Genomic DNA, 20,361 nt, shown 5'->3' with positions numbered 1-20,361 from the left:
AAAACATCTGTAGTATGGATGCATGATATTTATAGAAAATAGGAAAGATTATACCTATACATTTATATTTATAAATTTATTTGCCTATTTGTTACACGTTTATCTTTAATGAATATATAAACTTGATACAGTTTATAAAATATTTATAGGAAATTTTAAAGAGTTACTGTTCTTCTATAAAATTACAGACTCCTGTGCATAAAAATAGATGACAATGGAGCCTTACACCCTGACTGTTCCATATTTCCAAAAGGATCTAACATCCAGAAGAATGATTGTCATGTGAGTTTTAATGGAAAGAAGTAGGGAGAAGTAGGACTCCTTTTATAATCCTGGTTCCAAATTAATTACAGTTGTAGTTTTAAGACAATGCTTTTTAATAGCCCATATTCTATAATCACATAAAAGCACAAAGGGTGAAGAAAAATTACAATGCATTGCTTCAATGTGACAACTGACCTTGTTTTCCTGCTACATAGCTTTGCACCACATTTTAGGATCAGCTGAGACTGTGCCTTAAGGGAAAAACAAAACAAAACCTACATACCCATAACTTCTAATAGCCAGTTTTAAGGTTTGAACCAGCAAGTCTTGCTTACATGGTAATCAAATATGTAGATCCTTGTCATAACACAGACTGATTGGCTTCAAACAGCTTTCCCAGAAGGCAAAAAGACCACAAAATGTCCATACATTGTCACTGCAAACATACGCATGCTTTTTTGTACACCAAAACCCAAACCCAGCCACTGAAAACTGAGTATTATGTAGTGGAGAAAGAGAGCTTCTTTGTAGAGATAATGATAGTGTATTCCATTCAAGTCTTCCTACTTGCATCAAGTAGACACGGGGTTTAAAGTTCTGCAGCACACCTGAAAAAAACTAATTTTAAAAGGCATGAGCACCTTCAAGTGATGCTCACTTAAAGTGTCACCTAACAAAACTATTTTGTCCTTTTAAAAGCAAGTAGCATATAGATTCCTATGTCTTTCTGTCAGCAACATCTCATATTGGTGTTACACTACAATGCAGGCTGAAAGCCAAGGCCACTTCTGCCCCTCATCATCAACCCAAAGTCAGAAGAATGTAAAAATGGACAAATGTCCATCACATCCCCAAACCTGTCTGACAGAGATGAAGAAAAGATGCCTAGCAAAGCCTAACAGCAAGCAATCAGCAACACTCCCTCAGCACACCACCATTACTTGTAGTTATCAGTGTTTAAAAAATTCCCAGAGACAATCAGTATCTGTGTATATGCTAACGGGATCTCTGTACCAAGGATCTGTGCAAATCCTTTCAAAACCTGATGTAAGCCCTTAGCATCTTCAACTTTCCCCGAGACAAGGAGTTTCACAGCTTTTTATGCATTATTTAAGTAGGTAATTCCTTTTGTCCATTTTTGAAATCCACACCCGCTAGGAATATTCACACTGTCCCTTAGCTGTTGTACTAGAAGAATAAGTGGTCATTTCTTCTTGACTGTTTCATATTCCTTTAGTACACCACTGTACTAAATATCCATTCCTCACCTCTCTCTCAACTAAGATTAAAAACAAGAGTCTTAGACTATTGCAACGTTCCTCATATGGAAGCTATTACATATCTTTAATTCATTCCTGACTCTCATTATATCTTCTCTGTTTCCCAGACACAAGCTTTCTACTAATAGGATTCCAGACAAACAAAAATAGTTACAGATACAAGGTGAACATCTCTAAGAGACAGTATGACAAGTTTTTTCAGGTAACTCACAGAACTCATATGAAAAGAGCCTAAAACTTAGATAACTTGCAAGGTAAAATTATAAAGCGTATTCCTGAGTTTTATGACACTAAAAATAAGAGGCAAGCGTTATAGTTATCCTCCAGGTTTCAAGGGACTTTAGAAGTCTGAAATTAAACAACTTGGACAACCAAAGCTCCCATTGTTGCTTTGTTGTCTGAAGAGTTCCTTTTTGAAACTTTAAGTACCTTTTCCTGCATACTTTTCCAGTAAATTTGTTATTAAGTATTGCTGCTAAATCTCCCAAGTTTCAGATGGGACCCAATAATTCAATTTCATGCAGTTCCAGTGCAAAGGACAAAAACAAAACATGAGTTCAGATTTTCCAAACAGTTCAGATTTTAATGATGACAGTGGTTCCATGTCATTAAGTTCCTGAAGCTTCACAACGTAAGTGCTGCAGACTTAAGTTCTTGTACACTACACAACTAAAATGTTGTTTGTTTGTTTGTTTTTTTAAAAAAAGTTCACCTATTAAGGGATTTAGGCACTATGTATACAAAGTCATGTAACTTTCAGGTTTAAAAGCACACCCCTGTTCCTGAAAGAACAGGACAAACGTAAGCCATAAGAGGATGAACTCATGAAACAGCCTTAGTAAGAATTATGCTTATGCACTAAGACACTTTAGAACAATGCAATAGTAACAAACGATGTCCAGAACAAGCAAGCCCTACCTAAAGCAGCAGGCCACATGATCATCTTAAGTGATTGATTCTTTTTTTCCCCTTTAAATGAAGTTGCTACTGCTAGAGATTAGTGTCAAGCTTAAGTCCCTAATTATGATTTTTTATTTCCTGCACTCTGGAAAGAACAAAAGAGTTTGGACTTGCCTGAAAGCAGAAGGGCTGATCTACAAGGGAAAACCACAACAAAAACAAACAAAATATAACCTACTATAGTACATAGCAGTGTAGATTGCAAGATTGTCAGTCTATTACATGCTATCACCATTCATGTAAACAAAGCTCATCCACACGCACATTGGTGTGGGTCTCAAGACAGCTGCATCCACAGCAGCTTCCTCATGTTCCCTTTTCTGCTTGCTGTTTATACTTTCTACTCTGGTTTTTAGTTAATTTCTGGAAAAATAATGCAAGGATGACTTTCAAATGACAAGAATTTTGTAAGTAAGATGAAAAATGTTAGCATTAATAATTCTCACCCGGTAAGTAATAACTTGAATAAATCCTAAGCCTGTTTGCCAATATTAACAAACAGATGGAAGAACAAATCAATATGACTGTGTGGAAATTCCATAGGGGACAACAAACCTGTCAGATGTCTGAAGCAAATAAGCCACCAAGAGCTTTACGTACATTACTGATGGGTACTGCGAACTTTTTAAAAGAAACAACAACAACAAAAAAAACAGCACCAAGCCCCCAAATTTACTTCACTGTACAAATAGGAATTTTATATTCAAACATTAACTGGCATAGAAGTTTTTTGAAAATAGAGTGAGGGCTCCCTCTTCTGACAAAGCTTTGTAGGGCTGGTCCACCTGTATTTGTCAGGGTATGTATGCATGTTTCATTTTTTTGTTTGTTTTTGTACTGAGGAGAATTCAGAAAGACTTCTGTTACATTTGAAGCCCAAAACTTGAAGCACAAAGAAGCAAAAGATGTCACAAAATCCTGTCTCACTGTTGTAGATAAGTTTGTGCCTACAAGGTCAAAACGTCTAGTTTTCCATTTATGCCCCAAGACTGTAAATGTACACAAACCTTTGGGATAAAGCTTGGTGAGAAACGACAATGAACTTCATAAACATATCCAGCCAGAAACCCATCAGAAGAAAAAGTAACCACTACTGTGCTGACACCTGACTTTTTTTTTTCTCCCAAATAACAGTTCTTTCTGTAAAACAGTATTATTAAATAAAGCAAAACTTCAGCCCAGTGCTGCTTGGGTATTTCAAAGCAATTAACTTACTGGCTTTATGAGACAAAGTTGAATTGGCTTGTGAAACTCGTCTCCACTGAATGAATTCATTATATTACATTTTATTCTAGAGACTCCTGATCCTACCAGCTACACAGAAGACCAAGTATGGTAGAGAATCATAAGAGGAGGAAAATACCCTTCCTCTTGTGTTTGAGTTACAGGTCTAAAAAATGAGCTACTTTTGGAAGACTTCCATTAGCATACTGTCCACAGCCATAAGGGGCACACCTTGCAAAGTAAGCGTTAGGAAAAGACAAAGATGCTCAGCTCTAAACCACATGCTGTGGTTACCTCTAGATGCCAGGAACTACACTGCAAGTATAGAGGATGGTGAGGGAGAGGGGCACTTGTTTTATTGCATATACATTTCTCCGTCTGCTTCGATGCACTACTGAACTCTTGTTGCCATCCACGAACCATAGGTATTGTGGTCAGCCCTATAGAGCAAGCCATGGAACAGGAACCAAGTAAAGCAATACAGTCTGCAACAAACCACCAGGCTTTCCTGGAAGCCTCCACCAAGTCACCCAACAAGTCTGACCATTCAAAATAACTTCAGCAAGACAGAGAAGTCCACTTCAGGAGATTAAATCACTCTTTTACTAATTCAATATGACAGATTCAAAATTAAGTGTCTCTACATAGCATGGGACGACAAAAATGTCTATTCATGTCAATTTGTTTTTTGGTACTGAACATGCATTTTAGTATCAGACAGTGGAAAAAAATTGACCCACACCTACACACAGAAAACCTGGGTAACGTACACAGGATTTATTTCCCATTAATTGAAAAAGTTGGAAGTATTTCATCTTATAGAAAAAACAAGTCCAGGAAAACTGGTAATTACTATTATTAGACAAAAATTTATTTGAATCTCACAGGTAGGTTTTTAAAAGATTGACTATTTTGTCTGTGTAACTTGGAAGGAAACTACTTAAAATAAGAAACACAAAGTAAGAGAAACCCACTGCTATGAAAACTTTAATAGATGAAGTGAGCTGTGCCCAGAATTGGAATAAATAGTATCAAATGTGGCTTTATATTTTCCCAAACACAGGCCTATTAAAGTACTATCTCAACATAACGGCCCAAACGAATCACTGAAATACACACCATTAGATTTGTGGACCCAGTTCCCTTCTAAATCAGACCACAGAATTCCTGGTTAAGACTGTATTAGGAGTTGACAGTGCCCAGGAACACAGATGTATGAGGCTCATAGACTGTCTTATCTCTTTCTTTTAAATATATATTTGCGATTATTTCCCACAACTCTCTATTGGACTGCTCCACCCTTTGCCTGATTGCTTGAGCCAGCTTTCTTTTCAAGCAAACCATTCAACTTCTGGTGAGCAAGTATCACTTGAAATGTTTTCCCTCTTCCCTCAAAACCATGGCATAAAAAAAGAAAACATGCTATCCAAGGGTAAGCCCTTAATCATTAGCTCCCAAATACAAGAACTCCAAAAGCCACACTCCACTACAGCTAGTGTATTCAGGGCATTTCCAGAGAGGATCTCACCTTCTCAATGAAAAGCTGCTCAGATAAGCAGACCGTACATGCTTTGAAAGCAGACCCGTTATTGATTTACAAAGCTCGAAGAGTCCACACATCTCTTAATAATAGAGAGTTTCAGCATCTTTCTGCGTGTTTCCCTCCACATATCCCCTTCACTGAACTCAATATATTCAACAAACAAAGCCAGGCTATGATTTTGCTCCTATAGTTAAGGGGCCACTTTTCTATAGTGCTTCACTTTTACTCATTTAATGTAGTGCTGAATGCTCTTCACGTTAGTCTAAATTTCATGTTTTTAAACTGTTTTCCTCCCTTCATCAGGGAGTCTCAGAAGTAAATCATCATTCCCAGGTGACAGAAATTGCCTTTTCACTCTTGGTGAAAGATTTGATGCCCAATAGATAGTTTATTTCCCTATTGCTCCTCTCTTCTCTGCTGACAGCTGATTTAACTAGCTCTCCCTGCCTGATGACCTCTGAATCTAATCACCCATTTCTGAACTCCAGATACATGAAATGAAACCATCAAGACAAGCTCAGATGCATTCGTAGCAATATGGTGCAAATCTGATCATTCCTGAGAAGATTTTTAAATATATAATTTTAAATAAAATGATATGCTTTAGAAACATTTTGTAGTAATTTAAATATGTATTCTTTGATAACACAAACACGAATAGTTGTAGGCCAACTGAACAAGCCACGTTAACTTGGGGTAGTACAAGAGGCAACAGGAGCAAAGAGGCCAAATGTTTACAGTCTCTACCACGACAGTCTGAAAAATAAGGAGGGAGCACTGAACTGGCAAGATGGGCCAACACAGTAGGTCTCATAGCCAGGAAACATGAGAGGTACCACCGGCATTTCTGTAGCTACCTTCTGTCAGCAGTAACATTGCATTGCATGCGAAACAAAACTCCTGTAAAATAGCAGTCCCTATCAGCAACGGAAAGAGGTAACAGAAAGAACAGTCCTCTAATCACATGAACAGAGCAGACGTCTGTTTTAAACATATGAAACTAACAAACTCACTTCAAATCAAATTTAGTTTCCATTGAACCTTAATGCAACTTCGCAACCCCTTACCCAAAAAATAAGCACAGGTACATAGAGCTTCTGAGTTGGAAAAAAATAGAATCCTTTCTACTATATCTCATTTAATCTCCCATACTGTATTAACTAGCCTAGTTTCTGATCATCAGTCAGGACATATATTAAAAGTAGCCCAACCTGCATTTGCCACCTACTACTCGTTTTTCTATTCCATTCTTTTCTGAGAAGCTAATAAAAAATGATATAAACCACTGCAATCTTTCAAGAGTCTTCACAGTTTAAGTTAATCATCCCAACATACACTAGACCACCAAAGCACAGTCTATACAAACATCACTGTAATGCAGCATTAAAGTGGTTTAAGAAAGTACAAAACATTTTTTAAAACAAGAAACCATTGCACTGGAAAAGTCAAAACAAACAATTCATAAATATGGTTTCCTTAAAAAAAAAAAAAAAGGCATTGCTCACCTTACCTTCAGTAACTTTAGTTGTTATCCATGCAACCAAATCAGCTGCTTATGATTTCAAATGAATCTAGTTTATAAAGTCTAATTATAATTTAACTGAAGTTATCTGGCAAGTAACTATCCCCATAAATGACTGCAATACCTTTGCTCTTGAAAAGGAAAAGGAAGCCAGAAGTGCTACGACATGAAGACAAAAGTCATTTACATTTTGCCTTTCTTCCTATTTTCAATCAACATGGTTTACCTTGTCACAGAAGTCAGTAAGAGCTGTGAAGTCCCATTTCTTGGCATAAGCAACGTTGTATCTCAGTATAGCCTCCTGTGGAAAGAGCACAACAAAATAAAGCATAGAGGCATTCAGTTAACAAAAGACATAATTTTATTAATTTCCTTTTTGAAGAAATAGTGCCATCTAGTGGATACAACCTGTCACAGAGCCTACGTAAACCCATGCATCAGTATTAATATGGTGCAGCACTGAATGATACCAAACCCCGTATTTTAGGTCCAGCATTGAGCACACTAGAGCTGATAGTGCTCCGTGGTATGCCTGCGTCTGCCTACAACAAACAATATAAACGCTCCACCCTGCCCAGAACTTGCTTTCTTTAGAGGTAGAAAAAGCATCCCTCTGCAGTCTAGCAGAATTTTTACCAGTTTAATGAACTAAAGAATCAGAACCATAACAAAATCATCTAGACACTTCACCAGAACCAGTTTTAAAAAGCTCTCGGGAAAAAAAAAATCAAATAAAAACAAAACTAACAAAAGTAAGTTTCACAAGTTGCTGGGGGACAGTAGTTATTCAAAGTGTATCATCTTTGCCTTTCAGCTATAATCTGAATTACGTTATTTTTAGAAAAAAAAAAAAAAACAGCAATTCTAAGATGTTACAAACTAAAATTCATAAACTCCTGATGGAAGAGCCAACAAGAACAACAAGATTTATCAACAGAGCATTAGTCTCCAAAACTTGAAGATTTTTTCAGCAACTTGAATCGAGTATGCTGTTGTGAACAGTTATTTTTCAAATTCACTTTTCTGTGCATCACCTGGCTACAGAAGATGCCTGCATGCTATATTTATCAAGAAAGCAGTAGTTACCACTGGACAGCTTTGTATAAATTTATGGAGTAGAATTTGTTTTAACAAGAGCTAAGAAATTCAATTGGAACACTTAAGAATCTGAACTTTTTCCCTAGACATTGTGTGCAAGCCTATTGCATATACAGTATTTTGTTCTAAGCAGCATGGTAACAAGAAAACACATCAAGCAAGCCATAGGAACTCTCAGATAGAATTGCCTCTTTAACAGAGTAATAAAAGTCTGTTTTCCCTGATTAAATGCAATACAGCAAAATACCAAGATTTAAGAGTCAAGTACAAGCATCTGATACTGACAGCAGATGTCAGTATAAAGATTTCAGCAAGGGGCATTTTAACAGTTCATTAGACAGATGAAAATTTAGAATTCTTTCTGCATCTGCATAGGGAACTGCAGAGCTAACAGGGATATTTAAATGCTCTGTCTCATGACCTAAGAAGCCAACTGACAATCTAACAGGAACTGAGAGCAGCTTCATCACAACCCAGTTTTCATGACATCCTTGCCATTTACAAAAGGTATTTTTTTCCATGAAGGCCTTAGTAGCTTCCACAATAAAGTAATTTCTCTGTAACTGACTGCTAAATAATTTCTAATTAAAATTACTAGTGGCATTATTTATTCAATGTGTGTACTGCCTAGCACTCTGAGCAGTTGTTTTTCAAGCAAATAACCTGCAGAGCTCTTCAAAATAGAACTATATCAGATGTGAAAACAGGTAGAGGAAGACAACAGATTCTAAACAACTAGGAGTACTATTTTTAAACCTTCAGTTTAATTCTTTTAATTAACCAGAGAGTCCTAATTGGGAAGAAAACAGATTACACACCATAGTTCCAAAAACAGTGTGATAATCTTTTCAGAATTAGTTAAGTTTAAAAAACAAACAAACAAGAAGCTAACACCACACACCTTAAGAGAATTAAACACATGACCTTGATAATGCTGTTCTGCAGCTATTATATTTAGAGCAGCAGTACAGCAAAGCTGTTATTTAAGAAATTTAAGATACCAGAGGTGATCACAGGGAGAAAATCAAAATGTTTCCCACCTTCTACCTTTGAATGTGTACAGTTTATTAGGAAATCCCTTGAACAGCAGAGATTGTTTACTTATTTATTTTTAATAACAAATATATAGGACTGAGCCAGACTTACTGACAACAGTACACAGAAAGACTGAAAGTACTCCTATAAGTTTATGCATATAGACCTGATTTCAAACTGACAAACTTACCTTCAAATCGTGGGAGCATGTGAATTTGTTAAGTAAGGCAGTTTGGATTAGTTCCCATCGACTTCCAGCAGTTCTATCTCCATTCTTTAAAACAAAAGCCCAAAATAAAGTCAGGTGAAGTTATTCAAAACAGAATGATATATTTAGTAATAACTAACTTCCTTGCCACAAAATTTTAAGGGTTACTTTGTGAATTTCTTTAAAAATACAATATTTTGAGTATCTGTAAAGTACTTTTGTATCACTTTCATTCGTATTTGTTGGCATCCCAAAAAGATGCAAACATATAACATACGCCATCACATACAGGGTTAAGTAAAACAAATAAAAGAAGGCTTTGCCTTTGCTTGAAACATCACAACCCAGAATTTAGCTTTTTCAGACTAGATGTTCATCTACTAGATCTTCCAGTTTCCATACACAGCTTGACAACCAAGTACGTATGTAAATATAGTACACTGAAAACGTATCTATATGTAAGTCAGTTTTATTTTATTGCACTGCTGTGTTTTGTCTTACCTCATCCTCTACAGGGTATAAATTTTGTTCTGAGCACGGCATTTTAACATGTTTGTTGTCCCACAAATCTTTGTAGTGAGTTGGGAAAGGTTTAGGCACCTCTCCTTCCCTCAGAAGATCTACCTAAAACATAAAAGGAGGAAGAAAAAAAAAAAAAACAAAAAACAAACTCAGGCTCTACTTTCTTTTTTTTTTTTTAAATGGAAAAAATAAAGATCAAAAATGTAGTTAAGAAAAAGCTCATCTACAACTACCTCGTTTGGAATAGGGAAAGTTACAACAAGCTATTTGGTTAGAAAAATCCATCTTTCAATCTGTTAAATCCACAGTAACATCAGACAGCTCAAAGCCAAAGATGAACATGCAATGAGAAATGAGTGGGAAAAATTCAGTATCTCCTTTCAGACTAGAGGTAAAAACTACAGAATCTTGAAATTCCCCTCAAGTCTTAAGCTTGGTGAAAAGAACACCATTTGACCTCTTGATGCATAGTGAAATAAAGGTTATACGTGAAATTATTTTTATTTCCTAATTATCAGCTGAAGACTTCCTCATTTATAAATTTAAGAAGCACCTATATAGTTTCATGCAAATATTTCCCAAATACTTAAAATGGAATTCCAAAGGTAACCATTGCCATATATAGAAATCACATTCTTTAATCTGACATTGAAAGGAACGATAAACCATTATAGACGTAGTAATATTTCAAGTTTATTCCACATAGTATCAGAAATGTAAAAAATAAGTGATGGGATGTTAAACATCTAACCCACTGTACAGCTTTCTGGCAGCACTGAGTTTCTCGTTATTTGCATTTAAACCTAATGTGCATTTCTTTTGTTTAGGATTCACCCATAACCTTACAGGTTACTGGTCACATTTTATTTAAATAAATAATTTGCATATTAGTCCAAAGGAGTAAGACATTTAGGCCAGATCTGGCCTAAAATACAGTGATAAAATTGGTAGTAATTTGTCTTTTCTTCCTCTCTCTCCATATCTTGAACACTTTGAACCTTTTATATATCCCAAACCAAAACCAGAATTGCAATAACATTAAAATATAAAAGCGTTGAAGTATAAATTTTACTTGCAGACATATTTAACCTCCCACAGTTCTCAAATCAGACAAGTACACATGCACCTATGCAAAACACAAATATTTGTCCCTAATAGTCTAGGCAGTAAAGCCCAGATTACATTTCTTTAGAGTCCCAATACCCTAATTTTATGCATCAAAAAGTCAATTTTCAGGAAAGTCAGTCATCCCAGTCTGCCCACAAGGAATGGCAAAGAAAGATTCCCACAACCTGCTAATACTGTGAAATTAACATATGGCATTTCACATTATTGAACAACTCTTTATGAAATTTGATTTCCGCACAGAAGTATCTTACTCTGATGGTTACTGTATGATTGGCTGAGGGTCTCAGGTGAGGAAGACGGGCCCCACACATGGGCATTCTTCTCATCTCTTCAATTGGTGTCCCAAACCACTTCTTATTAGTTGGAAGAGGAGGTGGCATATATTTAGGAATCTTCCTTCCTGGCCTCTGAGGTTTGAATTCACACTTTTCTTTCCTGCTGTTAAAATAGAAATACATTGAAACATTTTATTTCCACTTCAGCCTTACATTTATAAACAAGTCAGTTTATTTGTTAGCCTTTGCTGTGACCCCAGGACAAACGTTAGTCTTGGGAAAACTCCTACCACTAACAGCCTCCTCCCTGACACATCCACATACATGGTGCCCACCAAAACACTTTTCTCTACACGCACCTTCCCTGAACTGCAGTAGGTTACCAAGGCAGGTCTACAGACTCTTCTCTAGAATACAGATGCGTGCATGCACAGATGCACATACTCCTTCTTTAAACTAGTACCTACTCAATCACCTTTTCTCACCGGGGTTTTGTTTTTCATACCAACTATATTTGCAATAAGAATTTAAGTTTTAAAGTAACCTAACACAGGTGAACAAAACATCTTCAACAATCATAGATATTTCCACGGATCCAACACATTTTGCTGAAGAAAATCTGAACCTGCTGAAAACCCATACAAAGCATGCAAATGCCCAACAAACCAACTCTGTACCAACAAAAAGAGACTCATGTTACACACAGGTATAGAAAAAGAAGCAGACTTTTTCCCCCAATAACAGAACTAAAAGGAGGTCTATGATAGAAATAAAACTTGGTACAAGTAAGTTTATCAATATAATCATATTGATTGAGCATTTCATGCAGTAATACTCTTGAGAAGCTGTGAAATGCATCAAAAATCTTACACCATAAGAGAGAATATGCCAGTTTCTTCTGTTGGTGTTTCTTTTTGTTTTGTTGTTTTTAGTTTGTTTTTTTCTTTAAAGACAAAAACAAAACCTCTACCACTTCTGCTCAAATAGCATGGAACAGATGCAATGGGTGCACTCATTTTTCTTTAAAGAAGATTCAAACACACACAAAAAAAAAAGTTTGTGGAGCTAAGCATATAATCCACACAGTTCTGTTCAAAAAAAAATCCTTTCTTCCTTATGTTTTGCTGTGGTATCAGAAAATACAACCACAGGGAAACCCACTTAACTTACACCTTATTTCTGGAGAAGGCTGCTTTAGGATTACTGTTGTGTTTGAACATACCTTTTTCAAATGCATGCCAAGTTTAGCAGCCTTGTAAACTGACACAGGAGACAAATATTACTTGGAAATTAACAAGCAGAGAAATGACAATCCATTACAAACTTGGTTCCCTTCCTCCAGCACAAACACCACGATCACACAACATATAGTGGCACTCAGCATGTTGCACTGACTGTGCTAACTGCATGTCTGCCCAGCTTATATTTCTCTCAACACCGCCCCTATGCTGTTCTTAGTGGACCTTCCTACCCTTCTCCCTCCTGGACTGCAACCACACAATTTGGCTGGACCAGCTAAGAGCCTCTTTGCTGCAGCTATAAGCAGTTCCTAGAGATCTGACTTTGCCTTAGCTGTGTATCTGATGTGAAACCAGATATTTCTCATGCAAAAGAGAAAGTTCTCAGAGCAAAATGCAAAACAAGGTAAAAGCCTATACTTTGAGGTCCTGTTTACACCCCCTAAATTTCCCTTAGCAAACTTGCTCCACCCTTGGATAAAGATGTTGTCCAACCTGTTCGCTGTGTTTCTGAATATGCCAGCACCTTCAGGCACAGACAATGCCCCAACCTCACCGATCACTTGCAAAGGCACAGCCACATTGGCGTGATGCATGGTACGGGCCTGCTCTGAGTATCTGACAGCCAAACAGCAACTCTGGCAGAGCGTTACCCATTACTGTCCCATACACTTCTGCTTCTTCCTCCCCAAGTTAAGATCTCAGCTGCAGATCTTGTCCAACGAAGACTTCATTTTTGGAGGAAAGCTTTAGTATTTTCTAACTGCTCTCTAAGCACTACAGACAATACCACTACCCACACAGCAAAAACTCAGTTTCCCTTCTCAAACACGCAATTATGGCAACACACTACATGCCTGCACAGACAACTGAAGGCCTGCCTCTTTCAACCTCTGCTGCTTTGTTACAACAGCCACTATTTAATTTAGTGAAAAGAACATTCACTACCCCCCCCCCCCCCCGGTTTAAATTTTATGACCGCCTTTTCCATACTTTTACAAAGTTTTCCATCCAACTTGCTAAGAACTTCTGCTTTTTGTTTTCCAAGTCCAACTCCAGCCTACTCATCTCCCATGGTTTACCAAATGCAAGCTTCTCCCAACACGTAGCTACCCTCCAGCACCCTCCGGCTCAATTCCTTGAAAAGAAATCTGCCGCTCCTCACATCTGGAAGGAGCTCCCAACAAAACTGGCAAGCTACAAAAACTGGCAAGGTACAAAGCTACCTTCTTGCCCTACCTTGGGACTTTAGAGGAGACAGTTTACTGAGATAATTGCTTTTGGCACCTACACACACTGTCCTTGTTTCCACTTTCTCTTTTGCAGTTTATTCATGTTCTCAGCTCCTTCTAAGGTCTTCAGGGCAGAGATTACCCTTTAGTCCTTATGGAACATATAGCATACAGGGTCCTGGGTCATGCTCAGGCTTCTATTGATGTAGTATCTAGTCACTAGTCCTCCTCTCCACCAGATAATAATAAACAAAAAACAACCACATCATTACAACTTCTTTTAAAAAGGAAATTTTTCATGTTCGTCTCAATCAGAGCATCACTAGCACTGCTGCTTCAACAAAACTGATTCAGTAGTTTGACAGCAGAGATAAAAACTAAAGTAAAATTATAAAACATCAGTTTCCCTAAATGTTCTGAATGAAATAATGAACACTAGAACTATGCTTTGTAAAGCAATCCTGTACCTTTGATATCATGAGCATCAAATCTCATGATATTAAATCACTTCTTCGATAAAGAAAATCACCTTCCTACAGTATCTTTAATTCCCAGTTTTAACAAATCTCTAATGATTTTAAAGAAAATTGCACTGGGCAAACATATCCTTTAAAAAAAAAAGCAAGTAGTCCCATTAAAGTAAATAATATCAAGCTGCCATCAAAGTTGTCTTTATGTCTTAACATACTTTTTGCAATACTCTTTACACAAGCCTCTGAAGATTATCAACAGAGAAGAAATTTTCAAGTGTGAATCAAACAGATGGAGAGGCAGACAGAACGCTACCTTTTTTCCTCAATTTTAGGTATCCTCATGAAGTGAGAGGTGATTTTGGAGTCTCTCTTCACACTCGGTTTTGCACCCTTGCATTCTGATGATGTAGCAGGAGAAATCCCAGGTGATTTTGTATGCAGATCATCCTCTTTGAGGGAGTTATCTATTCCCTCAAAGCCTTCACAACCCTTGGCAGAAAATCGTGACTTCCTTGACTCCAGTTCAGCATCCCCATACTGAATTCTAAAAGACTTGTTTATGGATTTGGACATATTATTCTCCTCTCGCTCATCAAGAAATGGACTTGTTTCTTCATCAGCCTCTGAGCCATGACAGCTATTTTTAGAATTGTCTACATCCATTGGTGACTCTGGCTCACTTTCTTTCTCAAAAGCGGGTGAATCCCCTGAACTACTTGGACATTTGCTCAGTTTCCCAGGACCCCCCAGATCAGGTACGCAAGCATCACAACCAGCATCTGAAAGTGGGCTTTCTGGAACTACACCCCCTTCTTCGTGCTCACCCATTAAACAGACCACATCGACAGAATTGCAACTCTTCAGCTTCTGTGAATTGCATGAAGCCACTTGTCCATCTATCTCAGTGTCTTTTGAAGAAAGTTTTGTATTTCCCATTTTCAAAGACCGGCCCGATGATAGCTTCCTCTGAGTCCAAGCGTCACCGCTTTCTTCACAGCCTCTTTCAACCTGCTTGCCAGTTTTGTGCATCTGATCGATGTTGGCGTTTTTAAAGAGGTCTCCAGACTGCCCGACCTTCACAGGCTCTCTGTCCAAGATCGGATCTTTGTCCTCAGCCTCCCAGTTATAAACGCTGCCTGTCTGAGGCAAATTTACATGCTTTGTGCCAAGTTCCACAGAGATTTTTTGATAATTTTGCTGGCAAACATTCTCTAGCTTTTTCACATCGTGCTCACAGAAGTTTTCTTTTTTAATGGAAGTCATCTTGGTATTTGCTTCAGTATTGTTACTGATTTTGCTTTGTAAGCTGTGGAAGAGAAGTAAAGGAATTTAATGTCTTATCTCCAAAGGAAATATCTGTATTTTTTTTAACTGAGTCGTTATAAGCATACAATAGGAAGTACAGAATTTCACCTATTACACCCTAAGTGAGCACTATCAGGACCAACAAGTTCTACTGAAATGAAGAATGTACTCCAGTAATAGCCTATTTCCATTTAAAGGACCTAAAGGATGATAAATCAGTTGCTTACCCTAGTAATCTATTCCAGTCATTCATTATACTTGTTTTCAAATCAAATCAGTATTAAGTCTTTTTTGTTTGTTTAAGTATTTTCTCCAAATAAAAAATTCAAAGTCATGATCCTCCTTAGCTTTATTTTTAATCATCTAAATAGAACAAGAGTAAGAACTGAATTTTGTAGCTATTCCCTCAGCGCTACCAATTCATCTGTTAGAAAAGCAGGACACAGTAACCCACAACATGGGTCTCAACAATGTCGTATTGCTTCCTTATTCTTATAAGCCACCTCAGCTTTTGTATTCTGATTTTTGAAGATCTGTAATAGTATGGTGTATTTACACCTGAAAAGAAAACAATAAAAAACACATTAAATCAACGATTATTTTAAAAGAGAAAAATAACTTAATCTGTCCTGCACCAAGTCTTATACAAAGAGTGGAAACAAATATGTCCAGACGATTACAAGGGAAAATGCACTAAACTTCACATGATCCGCTGAAACTTCTCGGGAAGGCACTGGCAAGTCATTTCACCCCTATGTGCTAATCTTTGTGTCTGCTGACTGATGAGGAGAAATACTTAGGATGACACAGGAATATTAAAATAATAATAATAAAAAAAATGGCTAGTCTTGGTGAACATCGCATTCCGAATAACACCTTGTCATGAACATATTGTTACAGCATTTCATATGCAAACTAAACACGTTAAACTTTGGTTATTGCCCAGTTTCCCCCATCTACAATGAACAGAAAAATACACAATTATCACATAATCCTAAATTCAGCAACTAAACATCGTAATAGATTCCCAAAGGCATTTATTTGCTTCAGGAATGAACAGAACCTCTTCTAAAAGAACTCTCTAGAAAAAGAGAAAGCATTCACATCCATATCACTACGGAAGAGGAGTAAAAACAAAAAAAATAAAATAAAACAAAACAAAAAAGAAAACATACAGCACCAGAAATACAGGGGGCTTGGAATAACAGATGATAACATGGAACTTATCCCATAGGAAAATTAGTTGGATTTTAGAAGCTTTCATATTATAATTTACATTATCCTCACCTATGCATTTGTTCCTGCACCAAAATTCTGATGAAGAAAAATGAATGCTATACTACTGCAACCACCTCAATAAACAACTGTTTAAAGATATTGACAAAAGATGTTGGCAGCTTAAAATGAGATTAAAAAAATCTGAAAAAAATAGAGTGTTATAATTCAAATAGAATAAATTAAAATCATGCCAATAGTAGCCATAGGGAGGAACACTAAGCGTTTACATGGCTGCTTAACTGGTTAAAACTGACTAGTCTGTCAGTGAGGCTGGGGAAGGGCATTTAAAAGCAACACTCTAAAGGGAACCTTAAAGAAGATTCACTTCCTCCTTAAGCATCCTTTTAACATCTTTGCAACTGTAAACCTGTAATCGAGCCCTCCATACTTCTGTATTAATCATATTCACAAGTTTCCCTGGGTTTTGTTGATCATTTTAGCACTGCTATAGATTTTGATCTCTAATTATTATCAAACACCAACAAAAAATAAACTTGCATATTTATAATTGTAATGACGGAAGAGTGATATCTGATATCTGTCTGGATCAGATAGTTACACTCTTAGGTATCTTATTTTAATGTCATATTGCAAACATTGCTCCTGACAGACTCCATTAATGGGAAAATATCCTCAAAACTTTAGCTGGTACCATTCAACAGTAACACTTACATAACATCTTTCACTTGAATGCACATCTGAACACCCTGTAATTTCTGGTAAAAATTATATTAAGTTGCATGTGCTTATACTACAATCACAGTCCAACCAGATGAACCAAAACTGACTTTTGTCTGTAAATTAACAACAGAATTGAGAGATTAATACAGCCCAAATCCCCAACTGTTATTAAGTTATGTTAATGCAGAGCTGTTGCCTAAGGATGCAGCCTGGTAACTCGAGCTAACTTGATCTAACAGCAGCTGCCGCTGAAAGTAGCAGTCCCACTCTGCCTTCCCCTGCTGCACGTTGTCACCTTTTCCTTTGTGAGAGCAACCAAAACAGTGAGATGGTTCAGAAAGCTAAGTCAGCAAAACAGTTTGTTTCGGTAGAGCCTAATTAGCCTTTTGTAGCGAAACTGTTGGGCAGTGATAATTAGGACAGGAGGCATGGCAGAAATGGGATTGCTTTTTTCAGCAGTCAGCTGTACTGGCAACCTGCACTCAGCTCTCCACAGACCCACTCAAAGAACACTGCTCTTGGAACAAGTATGTTGTGCATTTTACCTTTTGGACTCGGTCGTCTTGGGGCCTTTATTCTCCAGCCAAGTGGTAATTGTCCGTTGTTTACAAGCTGAAAAACCACAATCCACTGCGTTATTACATGAAAAATGATAAAATTGCAACACAACTACATACAAATAAGATAACTTGTATTGGATAAAGATAAAAACATCTCCATTAGGTCTATTATTGCTAGCATAGGAAGTATTCAGACACCAATACTACTAAAACTACATGCGATGCAGTATTTCATCTGTAACGTATTGAGCAGGTATAGCTTTAAAAACTCCAGGCTTGTTGTTTTTATTCCCCTCCAAGGCATTTTTAAAATAAGGTTAAAACTGCACAGTGAATCTCTAGATTTAAAGAAATGGCAACCTGAATTTTGCAGCTGTCATTATCACCTTTAATTATTGCCACCAATACAGAAAGCCCTGAAAGACTTATGCGGGATTTCAGAATGAAGAAGTGATAGTACAAAACTTCAACAGCAACAAAATCTATTGAGCAGGCATCCTAAAAGATCCAATTGAGAACTTTATATCTAGCATTCTGAGAGAGACTTAATATGAAGACTGTGCATGTTACAAGTGACCACTGCTGAAAAAAGGATTTATTTTTTTCCCTCCAACCATAAACCGATGGTAAAGCCTATTGACGTTTACTCCCCTCAACAGCAACAAAACACGATGGATGTTTCTGTCAGGTTCACTACCAACCACATCAATCGCATTCATTTGACCTGCCTCATCTCCATGAGGCTACAGTTCAGGCAAGCTTTCAATAGAAGAACATCCCATGAAATAATCATGCAGAGACTCAGGAGGGCTGGGAGGAAGAAAACAACTCAAAGCAGTTATTTCATAACTGGGAAGTAATTTTCATTAGTATAAGCAGGGTTTCTTTTTGTTTTGTTGCTGTTACTCAAACCTAGTTCTGAACATCTGGCAACTGGCTTCAGTTCCCTTTCTTTCCATTTGCCAGGTGAAGTTATCTGCCTGCAATTTCTGACTTACAAGGTGTTGTTCTCTCACTGCCGTCAAAAACTAGTAAAACTAGTTCCCCTGTTGCAACAGTAGATTTGCAGAACTTAAAAGCCAGTACAACAGATTTAGCTATACTGACTAATGGTCCCTAAGGAAAGGCACCCTTTTACTACAATGGAAGTTGTATAACAGAGGTAACTTAGGCCATAGGCAACTTCAGAACCTTGCTTCAGAGACACTTTCCCTAAGAGTCAAGACCTCAAATGCTCTTTCACAGCTAGTTATCAAAATATCTTTAACAAAAGTATACAATTTCTAGCAGGAAGAGGAAATCTCCAAAAATTCTATAAGTAATTTTCCAAAACAATGGCGCAAAAACTGTCACCATGTGAGACTAGGTCACTGGTCAAATTCAGATCAAAGGCACAAGCATACCTGTGCCACAGAGAGGAAAAAAGCAGCCAGATAAAACAGAAGCGATCCCCTGTTGAAACAGGGGATGAATAAAACCTCTCCAAAGGCAGCTGACTAACTTTTGAGGTACAAACTTGCATGGAGAAAGGCACGCTTATTACCTAGCGCAGTAAACAAAAACGATAGCAGCAGCAGCAGGACAGAACAAAAAGGCTTTGGCTTGTTAGGTGTAAAAGTTCAGAGCATTTAAGCCCTACAGAGAACAAAAACGCAGGAGACAATGAAAAGACAACAAATGCTTACCCCTAGTGCAAACAATCGAGACTTAAGCTTTATTTTTTTAAAACCAATCTCTGAATTTCTATCCGAGGTTCCCCAGTTCATTCCCGTAAGACCAACAAAGCATTCCTCAGAAACCATCAGAGGAAAACAACTGGATTTTCGAAAGACGATTCTCATTTATCACTCCGTAAGAGGGCACAAGTATAGCCTCCAACTCCCACGCGCTCAAAGCAGCCTCCCAGCTACTTGTTACCGGGATTTAACCCAACTCAGGCGCGCTGCAAGCTTCATTTCTTTTCCCTGCCTGCGTTCCTTCCCGTTCCTGACAGGAGCCCTTCCCTCCGCGCCACGCTCCGGCAGCGCGGCGTGCAGCTGAGGGCAGCCGGAGCCCTGCCCCTGCAGCCCCCACCGACGGGCCCGTCCCAGCAGGACCCCCAGCCCCCCACTCCCCCGGCACCCCCAAGCCGCAGCCCCCCGCCCCCGGGGGCCCCCAGAGCTCGCCGACGAACACGCCGCCCCCCGGGGCACGCACCTTTGTTCCCCACGGCGGTGGCGGGGCTGCCGCCGGCGGAGCTGCTGCCCCCGGGCCCCTCCTGGTGGGGGCCGGGGCCGAGCCGCGCTCTCTTCCCGGGGGGGTCCCGCCCGCAGCCCGCGCTCATCCTCGGCGGGGCCGCCTCCGGCCCGCCAGCGGCCGCCGGGGCCAGGCGGCAGCCGCCCCCCGGGGAGGGCGAGACGACGGGGCGGCGGCTCTGCCCCTCCGCATCCTCCGGGCTAGCCCCGCTGCTGCTGCCGCCGCTGCGCGGCCGCCGGCCTCAGGGAGCGGGGGGCGCCGCCGCGGCCCGCAGCAAAATGGCGCCGTCACCATGGCGAC

At 38.6% G+C, this 20,361-nt stretch overlaps 1 protein-coding gene across 3 annotated transcripts in view; it reads right to left on the bottom strand.

Annotated features, from left to right (window-relative positions):
• PARG (poly(ADP-ribose) glycohydrolase) overlaps nucleotides 1-20,339 on the bottom strand; it is a 67,239-nt gene extending 46,900 nt beyond the window's left edge. Inside the window, exons 1-7 of one of the 3 annotated variants that reach the window (XM_035330455.1) lie at nucleotides 20,023-20,339; nucleotides 17,812-17,878; nucleotides 14,316-15,308; nucleotides 11,036-11,222; nucleotides 9,636-9,758; nucleotides 9,117-9,200; nucleotides 7,020-7,094 (exon numbers count right to left, since the gene is read on the bottom strand). In XM_035330455.1, coding sequence (XP_035186346.1) covers nucleotides 7,020-7,094; nucleotides 9,117-9,200; nucleotides 9,636-9,758; nucleotides 11,036-11,222; nucleotides 14,316-15,308; nucleotides 17,812-17,878; nucleotides 20,023-20,149 — 1,656 coding nt within the window. In that variant the 5' untranslated portion in view covers nucleotides 20,150-20,339. The remainder of the gene's footprint in view (nucleotides 1-7,019; nucleotides 7,095-9,116; nucleotides 9,201-9,635; nucleotides 9,759-11,035; nucleotides 11,223-14,315; nucleotides 15,309-17,811; nucleotides 17,879-20,022) is intronic. The other 2 variants (XM_035330456.1, XM_035330457.1) reach the window with 2 other exon arrangements.
• Nucleotides 20,340-20,361: the final 22 nt, after the last annotated feature.

This window comes from Oxyura jamaicensis, chromosome 6 (assembly GCF_011077185.1).
Source record: "Oxyura jamaicensis isolate SHBP4307 breed ruddy duck chromosome 6, BPBGC_Ojam_1.0, whole genome shotgun sequence".
Taxonomy (NCBI): Eukaryota; Metazoa; Chordata; class Aves; order Anseriformes; family Anatidae; genus Oxyura; species Oxyura jamaicensis.
Note: the sequence above shows the minus strand (reverse complement) of the source record. Positions and strands in the feature narration are given on the sequence as shown.